At 42.6% G+C, this 15,810-nt stretch overlaps 1 protein-coding gene across 4 annotated transcripts; it reads left to right on the top strand.

The window, feature by feature from the left end:
• Positions 1-49: 49 nt before the first annotated feature.
• TSACC (TSSK6 activating cochaperone) lies at positions 50-7,542 on the top strand. 4 transcript variants are annotated; one of them, XM_087441876.1, is made up of 4 exons: positions 50-186; positions 1,074-1,132; positions 5,582-5,704; positions 7,313-7,542. In XM_087441876.1, exons 1-4 carry the CDS (start codon positions 50-52, stop codon positions 7,528-7,530), a joined length of 537 nt encoding a protein of 178 aa, XP_087298002.1. In that variant the 3' UTR covers positions 7,531-7,542. The 4 variants fall into 4 exon arrangements, with proteins under 4 accessions (XP_087298002.1, XP_087298008.1, XP_014647480.1 ...); XM_087441882.1 differs by having other exon boundaries at positions 114-170; XM_014791994.2 differs by having other exon boundaries at positions 114-224.
• Positions 7,543-15,810: the final 8,268 nt, after the last annotated feature.

The raw sequence follows: 15,810 nt of genomic DNA, 5'->3' as shown, positions 1-15,810 counted from the left end.
CCCGCCTCCCACGCAAGAACGGCAGGGCAAGCTAGATAGAGAGAGCGCGATGATGGAGGTGGGAGGGCACAAGCGCTTGCGCAGTAGGGTGGCCGCTCCCGGCCGCGTGCGGCGCGAACCTCGGCGCAAGCGCCAAGGCTCTGGCAGTTGGCCGACACGCCACTGCGCATGTATGTCAACTACATGGTGGGTGCTGGGGTTGAGGCGTTCAATTAACATCGCAGGTGAGGTCATTAAGCTGCCTTGCGCCTCAGCTGTTCTCGGGCCGCGAAGATCAACGAGGGTGTGACAGTTTCCACTCTTTCGTTCCAGCCTGAGCAACGGGGAGGAGTAGAGGGGCGGGACTTCACCGGAGTTGAGGGAAGACCTGGCTGGTGTGATGTGGGGTGAAATGGGAGTTGTAGTCCTATCGGGCTGAGCTGGGCGGTAACAGTCCGTCTTCTGGGCACGCTGTGAGTTGTGGTGTATTGCCTCTGGACTCGTTGCTGTGAATGGACCTTTCCCTTTTTAGTCAGATGCTTCCTACTGAGGCTGTGAGCGGTACTGGAGGGTAATGGCTTACTTTTTCCCAGAGTTATCCTATCTAAAACGTTTTCTCAAGCGCTCCCTGTAGTGCTTTGAGATTTTCTTTCTGCACGCCTATCTGCTCTCCCGCCCTGCTTGTCCACTCAACTGCTGGTCCATTAGAGATGATGGGGAGCCAGAGTTTTTAAGTTACCTTACAGGACAGGAAAAGGGTTGATAGTGCAGAAATCAAACGTGAAGAGAACACAGAGTAATTGCTGTTCGTAGGAGGCTCGTAAGGTTTGGGTTTGGTTAAATTACTATTTTTTCCACAAAAAAAGGAAGCAATAAGAGAACTGTGTTACAAACTAGTGAAGGCACCGTGAGAGCACAAACAATGCAAGAAGAGTCACTTATATTTGGCCATGAAATAGAAGAGTACACCCTTTCACACTTTTTCCTCCTGAAATTGGAACAGCCTGAGATCTGCTGGAGAGAACTTATGAAATTGTCAATAGTAAAATAATAGCATGGGTTGTTGATCATGTGATGCTATGATTCTTTCCTAGGCACCACACTGTTGGTGTTCAGATGGAGCAGCATACTACTCATCCTTCGAACAGAAAAGGTGTGTGTCAGAGGCCCTGCTTTCTCTCCCGTAAAATCAGACTGCTTTAATGGCCCAGCATTTGGGAAAATTATTCTAGTTGTGTGTATGTTTTTTCCTTTTATTTAAACTTTTTTTTTTTTTTTTTTTGCAGAGGAAGATTAGCCCTGAGCTAACATCCGTGCCACTCTTCCTCCACTTTATATGTGGGTCACTGCCACAGCATGGCTGACAAGTAGTGTAGGTCTGCAGCCAGGATCCGAACCCGTGAACCCAGGCGGCCAAAGTGGAGTGTGCTGAACTTAACCACTACACCACAGGGCTGGCCACTGTGTTTTCGTTTTGTTTAGTTAATTGAAAAGTATTTGTACTTTTTTCTGCATTTCCCACTAAATGGGAACATTGATGTATTCCCAGTGCCTAGAACTGGATCTGTTAAATAATAGATGCCCAGTAATTATATGTTGAATGAATATATTATTCTTCCTTTGTAGCTCCTCTTAATACTTAGAACAAGACTATGTCCAGGGATCCCAGAAGACATAGTGTTGGCTAGAGTGAACTCAGTTTGAGTGGGACAGTCCCACTGGCGGCCAGGGAAATGCCTGAGGCCATCCGACTCCGGAGCCTATCCACTTAAGTGTAGTGGAGTAGATTACTTTATCTGAGAGGCCTATTATGTCATAGCTTGCACATAAATGAACTAGCTCTTTTCACAGAGTATATTGTGCAGTGATAAAGAGCATGACCCTGGAGTCTACAGGCCTGGATTTCATTCCAGTACTGCCACATACTAATTGTGGAATCTTGAGCAAATTTCCTATCTTAAGTTTTTTCATGGGGCCGGCCCTGTGGCATTGTGGTTAAGTGCATGTGCTCCGCTGCTGATGGCCCAGGTTCGGATCCAGGCGCGCACCGATGCACTGCTTGTCAGGCCATGCTGTGGTGGCATCCCATATAAAGTAGAGGAAGATGGGCACAGATATTAGCCCAGGGCCAGTCTTCCTCAGCAAAAAAAGAGGAGGATTGGCATGGATGTTATCTCAGGGCTGATCTTCCTCACACACACACACACAAAAAGTTTTTCAAAAAAATGTGGATAAAGCTACCTACTTCAAAGAGTCATTTGTGAGACATATATAAGATAATGTATGTAAAGCACTTTTTATTATTATTTTCTCTGTTCTGCCTCCTTTTGCTGCTCCTCAGCCTCATCTTCTCTTATACATTGTCTAGTCAATAATATGGTTCCTTAGTATGAATTATCTGTAAAGTATTCTTCAAACCTTACAACCTGGTAGAAAATGTGTCATTATATACCTAGGAAGGGCTCAAATTATTTAGAAGTGCATTTGTATGGAAATTATCAAATTTTTCAAATGGTGAGAAGAATCTATTTTTTTGTTTTTATTTTTTGTGAGGAAGATCAGCCCTGAGCTAACATCCATGCTAATCCTCCTCTTTTTTTGCTGAGGAAGACCGGCTCTGAGCTAACATCTATTGCCGATCCTCCTCCTTTTTTTCCCCAAAGCCCCAGTAGATAGTTGTATGTCATAGCTGCACATCCTTGTAGTTGCTGTATGTGGGACACGGCCTCAGCATGGCCAGAGAAGCGGTGCGTTGGTGTGCGCCCGGGATCCGAACCCAGGCTGCCAGTAGCGGAGTGGGTGCACTTAACCGCTAAGCCATGGGGCCGGCCCAAGAAGAATCTTGAGACCTGAGTTTCAGTTTCTATTTCTTTACCACTCTGCATGAGCCATCAAATGACTGCTGACCCTGGAGCAGGAGGGAGGAGAGGATGGAAGACATTCAGTAGGGTTTGGAAAATCCACAAGCCCAGAGCGAAAAAACAGATTTCCTTCACCAAGAGTAACTGACAGGGAATAGAACAGCTGTCAGTTTTCACAGGCTCTATGACTTTCCAGACAGAAAGCACCTCAGCCTGGCACCTATGTGTGGGCACTTCTTCCTCTTGGCAGGCCATTACTCTGTTGCAGTCTGAGTAAAGGACAAGAATGAGACATCTTCCTTCATACAACCTCCTTGTCACGCCTCTGCCCCCAGGCTTGTTTTTCGTGAAGAGGCCCTCTCTTTATCTTCATCCTTCAAATCCCAGCTGAGACTGTGTCACTTCCTCAGAACACACTCCTCAGCTCCATAGACTAGGTTAGGTGCTCTTATAGCAGTTAAGGGGTGTAATAATGTGCATGCTTGATCGCTTAATTACTGTTTACACTGCAATGCTGTCAGTTCCATGAGAATAGTGACCACATCTGTTTAGCTCACTGTGGTATCCTCAGTGGCTGACACATTGCAGGCACTTAACTATCTCTTATCTATATGAATGAATGAATGAATGAATGAATGAATTCCATTTTCCTATCCTTTTTTGATCTCTGACAGTAAGTTATAGACTCCCAACTGTCTCAAGCTCTTTAATTCCCTCATGGTCCCAGCTATTCTACCTTTCCATCCATTGCTCCTCTGTCTGCTTTGCCACTTCCTTTTCATCTTCCAAACTCCTGAAGAGTTCCCCAAGGATCTAATTTTCACTCTCAGTTTTTCACTTTGGAGGGCTAATTTATTTTTGCAGATACTTCATCACCTCCTTGTGGCTGTCCTGGCGGTTTGACCTTTCACCTTAGCTCAGTGCCATCTCCCTGACTATTTTTCTTTTTTTTTTTTTTAATAATTTTATTTATTTATTTTTTCCCCCAAAGCCCCAGTAGATAGTTGTATGTCATAGCTGCACATCCTTCTAGTTGCTGTATGTGGGACGCGGCCTCAGCATGGCGGGAGAAGCAGTGCGTCGGTGCGCGCCCGGGATCCGACCCTGGGCCGCCAGCAGCGGAGCGCGTGCACTTAACCGCTAAGCCACGGGGCCGGCCCTCCCTGACTATTTTTCTAGGCACTTCTCTTTGGTCTGCCTAGTCTCACATCAGATTCAATATGTCCAAAATATGATTTATGTTAATATGACAGAACCCCAACTCAGACTTTCTTGAATGAAAAAGGAAATTCAGAGGCTTATGCATTTGGAAGGGATACTGAGGTAGTCACAGAATAGGAAGAAGAGCTGCAAAAACCAGAGCTCTAGGGACTGAAACTGGTTATTCCGTGCCTGTAGGTATCTGTCCATTTATCTATCTGTCTCCTATGCTCTCTCTTGTCTCCAGTCTCTTGCTTGTATCTTCTTCTCATGGCATGCTGGGCAAATTCAGTAGCTTTCATTGGCCCCAACTTTACATCTTCCCAACACAGCAAATCAGAAGAAAGCAAGCTGCTTTGACACAGAATCCATATATCAATCCCAAGGAATGACTCTGGCCCAATGTGCCTCCTATATTTACCCCTTGGATCAACCACAATTGCCAAGGGGGACAGAATACCATGATTGGCCTGTCTTGGGTCACATGCCCTTTCCCACGGGGGAGAAGGGTTGGGTGCAGTCGCATCAGTATGACCTGGAATCAGGACGGAATAGTTTCCCAGAGGAAGGGTTGCTCAGTAGACAAAAATAATATCTGTCTTCTGTAGGACTCATCATCTCTCTACAGGTCAGTTTTTTCATCTAACAACTATTTTTGCCAAAGGTATTCTTTTTTCCCATTTAAGAATTTCTTCCATGTCCATCCCATTTTAATACCTAAAGATTAATTAAAATAGAATTTTTATCATATTTTCTAATCCTAAAAGGGTCAGTGGCTTTCCATTGTATTTAAGAGAAAGCCTAAAGTCTCAGATTTGCTTTGTGAAGGGTCTTCCATGGTCCATCCTGCCTTCCCACTCTCCCTACTCTTAATTCTGGCCAGTTTCCCAGGGCTCCTCGTCATTCCAGTGATATATTGGCTTCCTTGCCTTTGCTCTTGCTATCCTTTTTTCTCCCACTTGAAATACCTTTCCCACTCATCAAAACCTTCCTGTTTTCAAGGTCCAGTAAATATCCTCCACCTACCTGGAGTCTTCTCTGACTATTGTACTCATATTGATCTCTTCCCCGTTTTCGAAAACATTCATTTTTACATCTAATCATATACTTAGCGTAACTAAAAGGTAAAAGGCCTTATTTTCAACCCACACTGTCAGACTCATTATTTATGTCCTTGTGTTGTTATATCACCATTTCATCAGCGTCTCATTTGTCTCCTTAACTAGATATTAAGCACCTAAAGAACCATGTCTTAGATGTCTTGTGTATGCCCTAGCACCTAGCACAGTAATGAGCATGTAGTGCATATCAATAAGAACTTGTAAAATGTAAGCAAATTAGATTTTAGCTCATCCCATCCCTGCTTAGTTTCCCTTAGTCCCACTGTGGTTTCTTTTTTGTTTGTCTTATATCACCTTCTTTGAAGCTATTCAGGGCAGGGCCTTGGCACCTGTGTTCATAGACCAGATGCAGTTATCTAATTAGAAAGGCCATCCCTTGTTGGAATGAGCTCTGATTAGTTGCCTCTGATTTTGTTCCAGCCAAAGAGGAAGGTAATGCTGTGCCTCTTTGTCAAGCGAAACCCTCCCCCAGCTTTATTAATCTTCAAGCAAGTTCCCCGCCAGCCACTTTCCTGAACACCCAGACAACAAAGTTGCGTTCAGGTAAGGATGTGGGGAGGGCCTCCCAGATGGAGTCAGCACTGGGGGGTTGCATGGAAGAGTGGCCTGAGCCTTCTCCTGTTGATCTGGTACCAACTCTAGGTCAAGCCACTTCTAGATTTTTCATTGGTAGCTTGTTGATTATTCAGTTCTACTGATTCATTTTTTTTTTTTTTTTAAGAGATGACCACTCTTTTTTTTTTTTTAAATAATTTTATTTATTTATTTATTTTTCCCCCCAAAGCCCCAGTAGATAGTTGTATGTCATAGCTGCACATCCTTCTAGTTGCTGTATGTGGGACGCGGCCTCAGCATGGCATGAGAAGCTGTGCGTCGGTGTGCGCCCGGGATCCGAACCCGGGCCGCCGGCAGCAGAGCGTGCACACTTAACCGCTAAGCCATGGGGCCGGCCCTCTACTGATTCATTTAATTCCTGATTCTACCAGTTCGTGTTGTTTCCTTTCTCATTAGCACATTTCCTAGACTAGGCAGGACTGAAATGAAAATTTTATTGCTTGTTAGTGCTGTTAGTTAAAAAATGGCCAGGGAAGGAAATAGTAACTATTAGCTCAATTTCTTTGAATTTCAGCTATCCATCCTCCCAGGGGAAAATCAGTGGGTGTTTAGCATACTTGTGGGGAGCTTACCAGGGCAAGACAGTCATGACCCTTGCTTTTGAGGACCTCAGAGTTTAACAAAGAATCTAGACCAAGGGCCATCCCGGTGATGTAGTGGTTAAGTTTGTGCACTCCGCTTTGGCAGCCCAGGGTTTGCGGGTTCGGATCCCAGGCACAGACCTACACACCGCTCATCAAACCATGCTGTGGCAGTGTCTCATATAAAGTAGAGGAAGATGGGCATGGGTGTTAGCCCAGGGCCAGTCTTCCTCAGCAAAAAAGAGGAGGATTGACAGATGTTAACTCAGGGCTGGTCCTCCTCACGAAAAAAAAAAAAAGAATCAAGACCAAGAAATACGCAAACAATAGATAATATAATTACCAAGGTTAACTAAGAGCTGGCTGCATATAATGTAGTAGAAACCATTAGAAAAAAAATGGGCTGATGTAGTAAGACTGGTTGAAATTAGACAACAGGAAGAACTTCAGGTCACCGCTAATGAGACAGTATGTCGAATAAGAGAAGAAGGCTGAGGCATCCCCTGAGCTCTTGAGAGGGAGTTAGGCCTCACTCCCAGACCATATCATTCACTCATCAAATATTTGTTGAACGTTTTGCACCAGGCACTCTTTTAGGTGCTGGGGATACAGCAGTGAACAAATCAGACAAAAATCCCTGCCTTCCTGGAGCATACATTCTAGTAGGGGGACTTAGCAATTAAATAAGTAATTACAAAATATGCCACATGATCATAAGTATCATGGGGAAAATAAAGGAAGGGAGAGGGGTAATAAGGTCCAGTGATTGGTTTCAAATTAAAATAGGGTGGCCAGGTAGGCCTCACCAAGAAGGTGACAGCTGAGGAAAGGTGTATCTGGGTTAAGTTGTGCCTGGAAAGGTTAGAGGGGTTATCTTATTAGAGCCCTTCCCACCTCAGCACAATGACAAAATCTCTCTTTTGTCCCCTTTCCACCTCCACTGCTCTTCCTTCAGGAGTTGACCACAAGCCCAAGGAATGCATAGGACTCCTAGAATGTATGTATGCCAATCTCCAGCTTCAGACCCAGCTTGCCCAACAACAGATGGCTATTTTGGAAAATTTACTAGCATCTGTGACACAACTGGCTACTGGGAGGGGAAGCAAGAACTCTTCTCTCCCAGCCTTGTCTCGCAATCTGTTGTTAAATCACCTGCCCCAATTCAGTAAATGAATTGTGGACAAAGTTATTGTGTATGTTTTTTCCCTCTCTGTTCCCAGTTCAACCCTTGGTGGAATTTAGGCATAGATAGTCTACATATGGTTGGTTCATGAGTTCGTAATAAGTGCTCATTGAGTGCAAAGCACTGTACAAGGCACTTGGGTTTACATATTACAGAAGAGACAGTTTTGGAGGATTTACTGTCTAGCAAAGCAAATAAGAGATAATTCATTGTAAAATTTAGTGGTACTCTAAGGGGGAATGGAGGTTGAGAGATAGAGGGTACTAGGATATAACTGGACCAATCTTGGAATCTTGCTGGAGGAGGTGGCCTTATGAGGCCACTTGATGAAGGGGTGGGATAGGGGACCATGGACAGATGAAGTAAACTGGTTCCATGTCAGCTGGGAAGCTTCAAAGACCCAGAGGTAGGAGAATAAGTCATCAGAAATTAGGAGAAAAGATTTTTTTCCCCAAGAATGTAGAGTGTGAGGTAGAATGTAGAGCAGCTGAGGACAAGGCAGCTTGCCCTGGGGAATTGTTCTGATAGCAACCATTAGAAGCTCTGGTTTTATTTGAAGCACCAGAGAGCCATTGGAAGCTTTCAAATAGCAGTGAGGCACACATAAAATAGTAGAAACACCATGGGCAAAACATTTTGGGGTGGAGGGAAAATGAAAGTTGAGAGAGACTTGCATAAATTAATAATAGTAATTTGATGTGAAACTACCATAGTCTGGATAAAGGGTTTAGAAATGAAGATAGGCAGTGGGTAAGTCTGAACTATATAGCAGAGAAGGACTAGTCTTGAGCTTGAAACACCAAGAGACAGCATCCTGAAATTTCTAAGTTGGGAAGTCAGTTTAGCTTTACTGAGGGTTCAAGTCCAACCATACGTTTTCAGTATTTGAGAAGGGGACAATTGAGATTGGCTCAGCCATTTGAACCACATTAGGTCACCACTTTCTCCTACAGGTGTATTGGCAAATTACTCTCAAGACTGGGTCCCCTTTCCACAGAGGCCTTATTTTCCTGTGGAATGTGGAGAAGATGAAAAGAGAGTTAGGCTTGAATACAGAGATGAGGAGAAAATGAGAAAGCAGTGATGGGGAAGAAGACTTCACATTGGCCTTCAGATCTTTGAAGAGTTTTTCAGAGATTTCTTCTTTATTCTGTTCTATTAAAGAGGGCAGAACAAGAATAAGGCTGTTGTGAAGCTTGAGGAATTGGGGTTTGGCATTCAGGAAAAAATTCTGATTAAGCTACTATCCATGGAGAAAGAGAAGGAGGTAATTAAAATAATTTCAGAAAGAGAGGCCCCGATATTTGTGGATAAGTTTGGACCTAACTGTGCTTGGATGCAAGGGGAAGGGTAAGTTATGTCTGGAAGTTTGTTTAAGTTTCATCATCCCATTATTCTCATCAAAATGCAGTTTTTGAATAAAATCTGAATGCGGTCCCCTCTTCTCTTAGCCAGTGATCTCTCCATCACACTTAAAATGTAAAAGTCACGCTCAATGGAAAGATTATCCATGTTCATGGATAGGAAGACTCAATATTGTTAAAATGTCAGTTCTTCCCAACTTGATCTATAGATTCAACGCAATCCCAGTCAAAATCCCAGCAAGTTACTTCATTGATACTGACAAACTGATTCTAAAGAGGAGAGGCCGAAGACCCAGAATAGCCAATGCAATATTGAAGAAAAAGAAGAACAAAATTGGAGGACTGATGCTACCCAACTTCAAGATTTAATATAAAGCTGCTTTAATCAAGACAGTGTGGTATTGCTGAAAGAATAGAGAGATAAATGGAACAGAATAGAGAGCCCAGAAATAGACCCATGTAAATATCGTCAGCTGATCTCTGACAAAGGAGTAAAGGCAGTCCAATGGAGAAAGTATAGTCTTTTCAACAAATAGTATTGGAACAACTGGACATCCACTTGCAGAAAAGCGAATGTAGACACTGAGCTTACACCTTTCACGGAAAGTCATGCTCAGTGAAAAGACCTTGAAACAGTGATCAACTCAGTAGCAATGAATCCACCTAGCACTTAGATTATAGTCTCTAAGTGCCATTTTTTCAATAAAAGGAAGCAGGGACCCTTAAAGTAATGGCTGTTTCCAGATCTCAGGCAGGAAAAATACAAGGTAAGCCTAGAACGTCTTATCCTATCAGGTAGAAAGAAGCTGTCAAAGCCTGCTAGGATTGTGTCAAAAGAACTCAGTAGTCAATCTGAATAAGGCATACTTTAATTATAAAAAACACATTTCCGTGAAAGTAATGGATGGAAAAAGATATACCATGCTAACAGTAAGCAGAGGAATGCTGGAGTGGCTCTATTAATATCGGATAGAGTCGACTTCAAGACAAATTGTACTGCTAGAGATAAAGAGGGACATTTCATAATGATAAAAAGGTCAGGATGAACTATTATATTCATGCAATGAGGTACTACTTAGCAATGAAAAGGAAGAAACTACTGATACATACAACATGGATGAATCTCAAAAACATTACACTGAGTGCGAGAAGTCTCAAACAAAAGAATACACATTGTACCATTCAGTTTATTTGAAGCTCTAGAACATTGCAGTATTAATGTATGGTAGAAAAAAACTAAAAACAATGGCTGCGCCTGGGGATGGAGTGGGAATGAGGATTGACGGGGAAGGGCATAGGGAACTTTCTGAGTTGATGATTCTATATTTTGGTATAGGGGTTTGGGTTACACAGCTGTATGCATTTGTCAAAACTCATCACATGGTATACTTAAGATTTGTGCATGTCACTGGATGTAAATTTTACCTTAAAAAGAAACTGTGAATAAATATTGAACTCTAGTTAATGATATCCACACAGAAGGGTATATAGGTGAAGTATCCTGACGTCTGCAACGCACTCTGAAATGCATCAAAAAAATAAAATGAATTAATGGAAGGATACATAGTTACGTAACAAAGCAAGTAGAATAAAATGTTATTATAGAATTTAGATAGTGTGTATCTATGAGTTTTCACTGGAAAAAATTCAACTTTTATGTATGTTTCAAAATTTTCAAAATAAAATGTTGAAAATAAGAGTCCTTATATTTAGAGATACATACAGAAACACATACAGATGATGTCTGGGGTTTGCCTCAAAATAACCTGGGTGGAGGGGACTGGTTTAGGGCATGAATGAAATATAGTTGGTCATAGATGGCTAATTGTTTAATCTGGGTGTTAGATATATCAGGATCATTACAGTCTTCTCTATTTTTGTATGTTTGAAAATTTCCATAATAAAGGTTTTTTTAAAAAAAAATTGCAGGGGCCGGCCCCGTGGCCTAGTGGTTAACTTCAGTGTGCTCCCCTTCAGCAGCCCGGGTTTAGTTCCTGGGCACGGACCTACACTACTTGTCAGTGGCCATGCTGTGGTGGTAAGCCACATATAAAAAATAGAGGAAGATTGGCGCAGATGTTAGCTCAGGGCAAATTTTCCTCAGTTAAAAAAAAAAAAAATTGTAGACATTTAAAAAGCTTACAACAATGCATAAGGTATAAAATAAAAGCAGAACAGCAGAAGTCTCCTAAAACCCTAGGCCTTCTCCCCAAAGAAAACTGCTGTTGACCATTTCCTGATATTCCAGAAAGTAATATATCTATACCAGTTTATATATTTGGATTGAATATATATTTATTTATCTCCATTTTTCTAATTTACACAAATAGTGGTGTATTAGTTTCCTGTTGCTGCTGTAACAAATTGCAGCAAACCTAGTGGCTTAAAACAACACAAATTTATTATCTTACAGTTCTGTAGGTCCAAAGTCCAACACAGGTTTCCCTGGTGTAAAATCAGGGTGTCAGCAGGGCTGCGTTCCTTTTTGGAGGCTCTGGGAAAGAACCTGTTTCCTTGCTGTATAGATAATACAAAATATGCATACTAGTCTCTGCTCCTGGTTCCTGGCACAAGCTCCTAAAACCGTTGTAAATTCCTAAGTGAGAAGAACACTAGGAGCGTCTCTTGTTTTAATGAAGCAACTCTGGGTGGGCTCTTGAATGGCTCCTGGATGAGGGCTGGTCATCAGAAAGACCAAGTTGTGATTGGAAACTTGGGATTTTCAGCTCCACCCCCCATCCTCCAGAGAGGGGAGAGGGGCTGGAAATGGAGTTAATGATTGATCATGCGTACATGAGGAAGCCTCCGTAAAATCCCAATCATGTGGGATTCAGAGAGCTTCCAGGCTGGGGAATACAACACTGGGAGGTGACACACCACAACTCCATAGGGACAAAAGCTCCTGTGCTCTGGACCTTCCCAAACTTCACCCTATGTACATCTTCATCTGGCTGTTCATTTGCGTCTTTTATCATATCCTTTAATAAACTGGTAAATGTAAGTAAGCATTTCCCTCAGTTCTGTGAGCTACTCTAGGAAATTAATCGAACCCAAGGAGGGGGTCGTTGGAACGTCCAATCTATAGCAGTTGGTCAGAAGTGCAGGTGACAACCTGGGAAGGGTTGAAGGGTGTCTGAAGTGGGAGGGGGGCAGTCTTATGGGGCTGAGCCCTTAACCTATGGAATCTGATGCTATCTCTGGGTAGGGTCAGAATTGAGTTGAATTCTTGGACATCCTGCTGGTGTCTGAGAATTGCTGTTGATGTGGGGAAAAACCTCCATACATTTGGTGACCAGAAGTCTCAGAAGTGAAGTGTTTTGTGTGAGTAGTAAAGGAGACTCACAGGGAAGAAACTCATAGTAGGGAAGAACTGGGTGTTTCCATACACAGGAAGAGGAAAACTGGGTTTTTCCCTTTTTACTTGCCTTTTCCAGGTTCTGGAGAACTCCTTCCTCCATCTTCAAAGCCAACAATGTTGCATCTCTGTGCATCTCTCCCTCTGATTCTCCTCTTTTGCCTCCCACTTCTACTTCTACGGACTCTTACCATTACATTGGGCCCACCCAGATAATCCAGGATAATCTCCTCTTTTTAAGGTCAGCTGATTAGCCACCTTAATTCCATCGAAACTTTAATTCCCCTTTGCCATGTAAATTAACATACTGATATTATGTTTAACATACTGATATTATGGGGATAAGCCATGGACATCTTTGGGGGCATTATTCTACCTACCACAGATGATATACTGTACACATTATTCTGCACCTTGCTCTTTTCTACTTAATATAACTTGGTGATCATTACAAATCTGCATATACAGGTTTACCACGTTCTTTTAGATTGCCGCATAGTATTTCATTGCAGAATATCACAGAATTTAACTAGTTCCCTATTAATGGACATTTATATTGCTTCCAGTTTTTTACTGTTACAAAAAAAATGCTGCACTAAACATCCTTTTTTTTAAATTAATTTATTTATTTATTTTTTCCCCCAAAGCCCCAGCAGATAGTTGTATGTCATAGCTGCACATCCTTCTAGTTGCTGTATGTGGGACGCGGCCTCAGCATGGCCGGAGAAGCGGCGCATCAGTGCGAGCCCGGGATCCGAATCCGGGCCGCCAGCAGCGGAGCGCGTGCACTTAACCGCCAAGCCATGGGGCCGGCCCTAAACATCCTTGATTTGTAGGTAGAGGTACTTGTGACTGTAGGATAAATTCAGCAATGGAATTATTTTAAAAATGAGATGTCTTACAGCACTGCATTCTCTATGATGAGATAATCCTAAAAAATGATAATGTTCACTGTTCCTTTTTTCTTCATTCATTCATTCATTCATTTCCTGGGTGTCTCTCATGTGCCAGGCACTGATCTTGGAGCTGGGGATAGAGCAGTGCACAAAACAGAAAAAGTCTCTGCCTCATGGAGTTTTCATTTTAGTGCAGGGAGACTGACCACTATAAGAAAACAAGGAAATACATAGTAGGTCAGATGGCGATAAGAACTATTAAAAAACAGTGTAGTAGTTCTCAAAATGGGGCCAGGGACCCCTGAGTGTTCCTAAAGCCCTTTTAGGGAATCCATAAAGTCAAAACTATTTCTGTAATAATACCAAGACATTATTTGCCTTCACTCTCATTCTCTCATGAGTATACAGTGGATTTTTCCAGAGGCTACATGATATCACAATAGATTGGATGCAGAAGCAGATATGAAAATCCGGTTATTTTCTATTAAGCCAGACATTAAAGATATTTGTAAAAATGTAAAACAGTACTCTCACTAATTTTGCTTTGGCTAAGTTATTTTTTATTTAAAATATTTTATGTTAACAAGTCATGGGGTTGCTATTGTTTTTAAATGAATACGTGAATATTTTTAAATGTTCTAATTTCTCATAAGGTAAATATTGAGAGAGATGACCCACATAAACAAAACCTCTTTGGGATTCTCAAGTTTTAAGAATGTAAAGGGGTCTTGAGACCAACATATGTGAAAACTATTGGTGTAGTATAGTGGGGGGAGGGGGAAGATTGTGGCAGGCGGGGGAAGCCTTGCTGACAAGACAACATTTGAGCAAAGAACTGAAAGTAGAGAGGGAATGAGCCATGTGAGAGTAGAACATTCCAGGCCAAGGGAACAGAAAGTGCTATGAAGCGTGCCTGGAACTCTGGAAGGGTAAAGAGGTCAAGATAGCTGCAATTATATGACTGCAAGGAAGAGTGGAGAGATGAGATCAGAGAGGTGGTGAGGATCCCAGATGATGTGTAGGGCATTGCAGGATATTGTAAGGATTTGGGTTTACTCTGAGTGAAATGGGGAACCACTGGAGCATTGGAGGATGTGATCAGAAATACTTTTTGATAGATGACTGTAGCTGCTGCGTTGAGAAGGGGTTGTATAGAGGCAAAGGAAGGAGGAGGAGGCTGTTTTAATAATGCAGGCAAGAGGTGATGGTGATTTGGACCAGGGTGGTAACCGTGGAGGGGGTGAAAAATGTTTGGAGTCTGAATATATTTTGAAGGTATGGCTCTCAGGATTTGGTAATGGATGGATATGATGTGTGAGAGAAGGAGAAGTCAAGAACACCTCCAGAGTTTTGACCTGACCACGTGGAATGACAGAGTTTTCATTGATGAGATGGAGAAGCCTGGGGGAGGAGTAGGTGGGGAGGGATACAGAAGCTAGGTTTTTGACTGGGTTAGGTTTGTGATGCCTGTTAGATATTTGAGTGGAAATATCCACCAGGCAGTTAAATACATGACCTGAATTCAGTGGGGAGGCCTGGAGAGGAGATAAAAATTTGGTAGACATCATCGTCTATTGATGATATTGAAAGCCACAAAACTGGAGGAGGTCACCTAGGGAATGACGAGACAGAGAAAGAGAAGTGAGCTCTGGGCACCACACTGTCAAGAGTTCCATGAAAGGAAGAGGTCCCTTCAGACTGTGTTCTCCCTGGCTTTGATCGGAGAGGCTAAGGTAGTGTGAGAAGAAAACATGTTCAAGAACGAAAGAGCCAAATCACCTGCCTTTCACTGTTAGGAATATAATTTGATTCTGAAAAAAGGTCCCTTTAATTATTTTCCCAAAATTTCCACCAATAATTTCTTACCCATACTTGCTTGGCTCTGATTTTCCAGTCTTTCTTCTGCCAGGCCCCTGACCAACCAGCCAAGCCATTCACCGCTACTGTTCAGAACTCCCTGTATATTCTTACCTCAGGCCACTTCTCCTGCCATACAAAGTGAACGACTAGGTGTAATACCCAAGGCTCTGCCCCCAGGAGGATTTCTCTTCACCGCTGTCCTGTAAGGCCACCTCTGAGAAAGGCTGTGCAGCAATACCCATTTACAGCTAACACCAATATATCATGCTGACCCATCTATGCACCAGACTGAGATTTTTTTTTTTTTGGGTGAGGAAGATTGGCCCTGAGGTAACATCTGTTGCCAATCTTCCTCTTTCTTTTTTGCTTGAGGAAGATTGTCGCTGAGCTAACATCTGTGCCAATCTTCCTCTATTTTGTACGTGGCACGCCACTACAGCATGGCTTGATGAGCAGTGCATAGGTCCACGCGCGGGATCTAAACCTGCGAACCCCAGGCCGCCGAAGTAGAGCACACGAACCCAACCACTATGCCACTGGGCCGGCCCTGAGTTGTTGTATTTTAACGTTGATTTACAGAGAATTTAGAACATATACCATAAATAGAATAGTATATGAACTCCCATCTATCCATAACTTAGGCTTAACCATGGCCATTTCTGTCCCATTCATTTCCTTCTCTCATGTTATTTTATTTTTTTAATTAATTAATTAATTTATTTTTTCCCCCAAAGCCCCAGTAGATAGTTGTGTGTCATAGCTGCACATCCTTCTAGTTGCTGTATGTGGGATGCG

Source organism: Ceratotherium simum, chromosome 2 (genome assembly GCF_057802395.1).
Source record: "Ceratotherium simum simum isolate JZ-2026a chromosome 2, ASM5780239v1, whole genome shotgun sequence".
NCBI classification, from domain to species: Eukaryota; Metazoa; Chordata; class Mammalia; order Perissodactyla; family Rhinocerotidae; genus Ceratotherium; species Ceratotherium simum.
This window is presented reverse-complemented; position numbering and strand designations above follow the sequence as displayed.

Bases quoted from the DNA above. Each gene is read 5' to 3' on its own strand.
- TSACC (XM_087441876.1), top strand. From the start codon at position 50: ATGATGGAGGTGGGAGGGCACAAGCGCTTGCGCAGTAGGGTGGCCGCT. The intron at 187-1,073 runs GTGGGTGCTGGG...ATTCTTTCCTAG, and splicing joins GCATGTATGTCAACTACATG to GCACCACACTGTTGGTGTTC. The intron at 1,133-5,581 runs GTGTGTGTCAGA...ATTTTGTTCCAG, and splicing joins TCATCCTTCGAACAGAAAAG to CCAAAGAGGAAGGTAATGCT.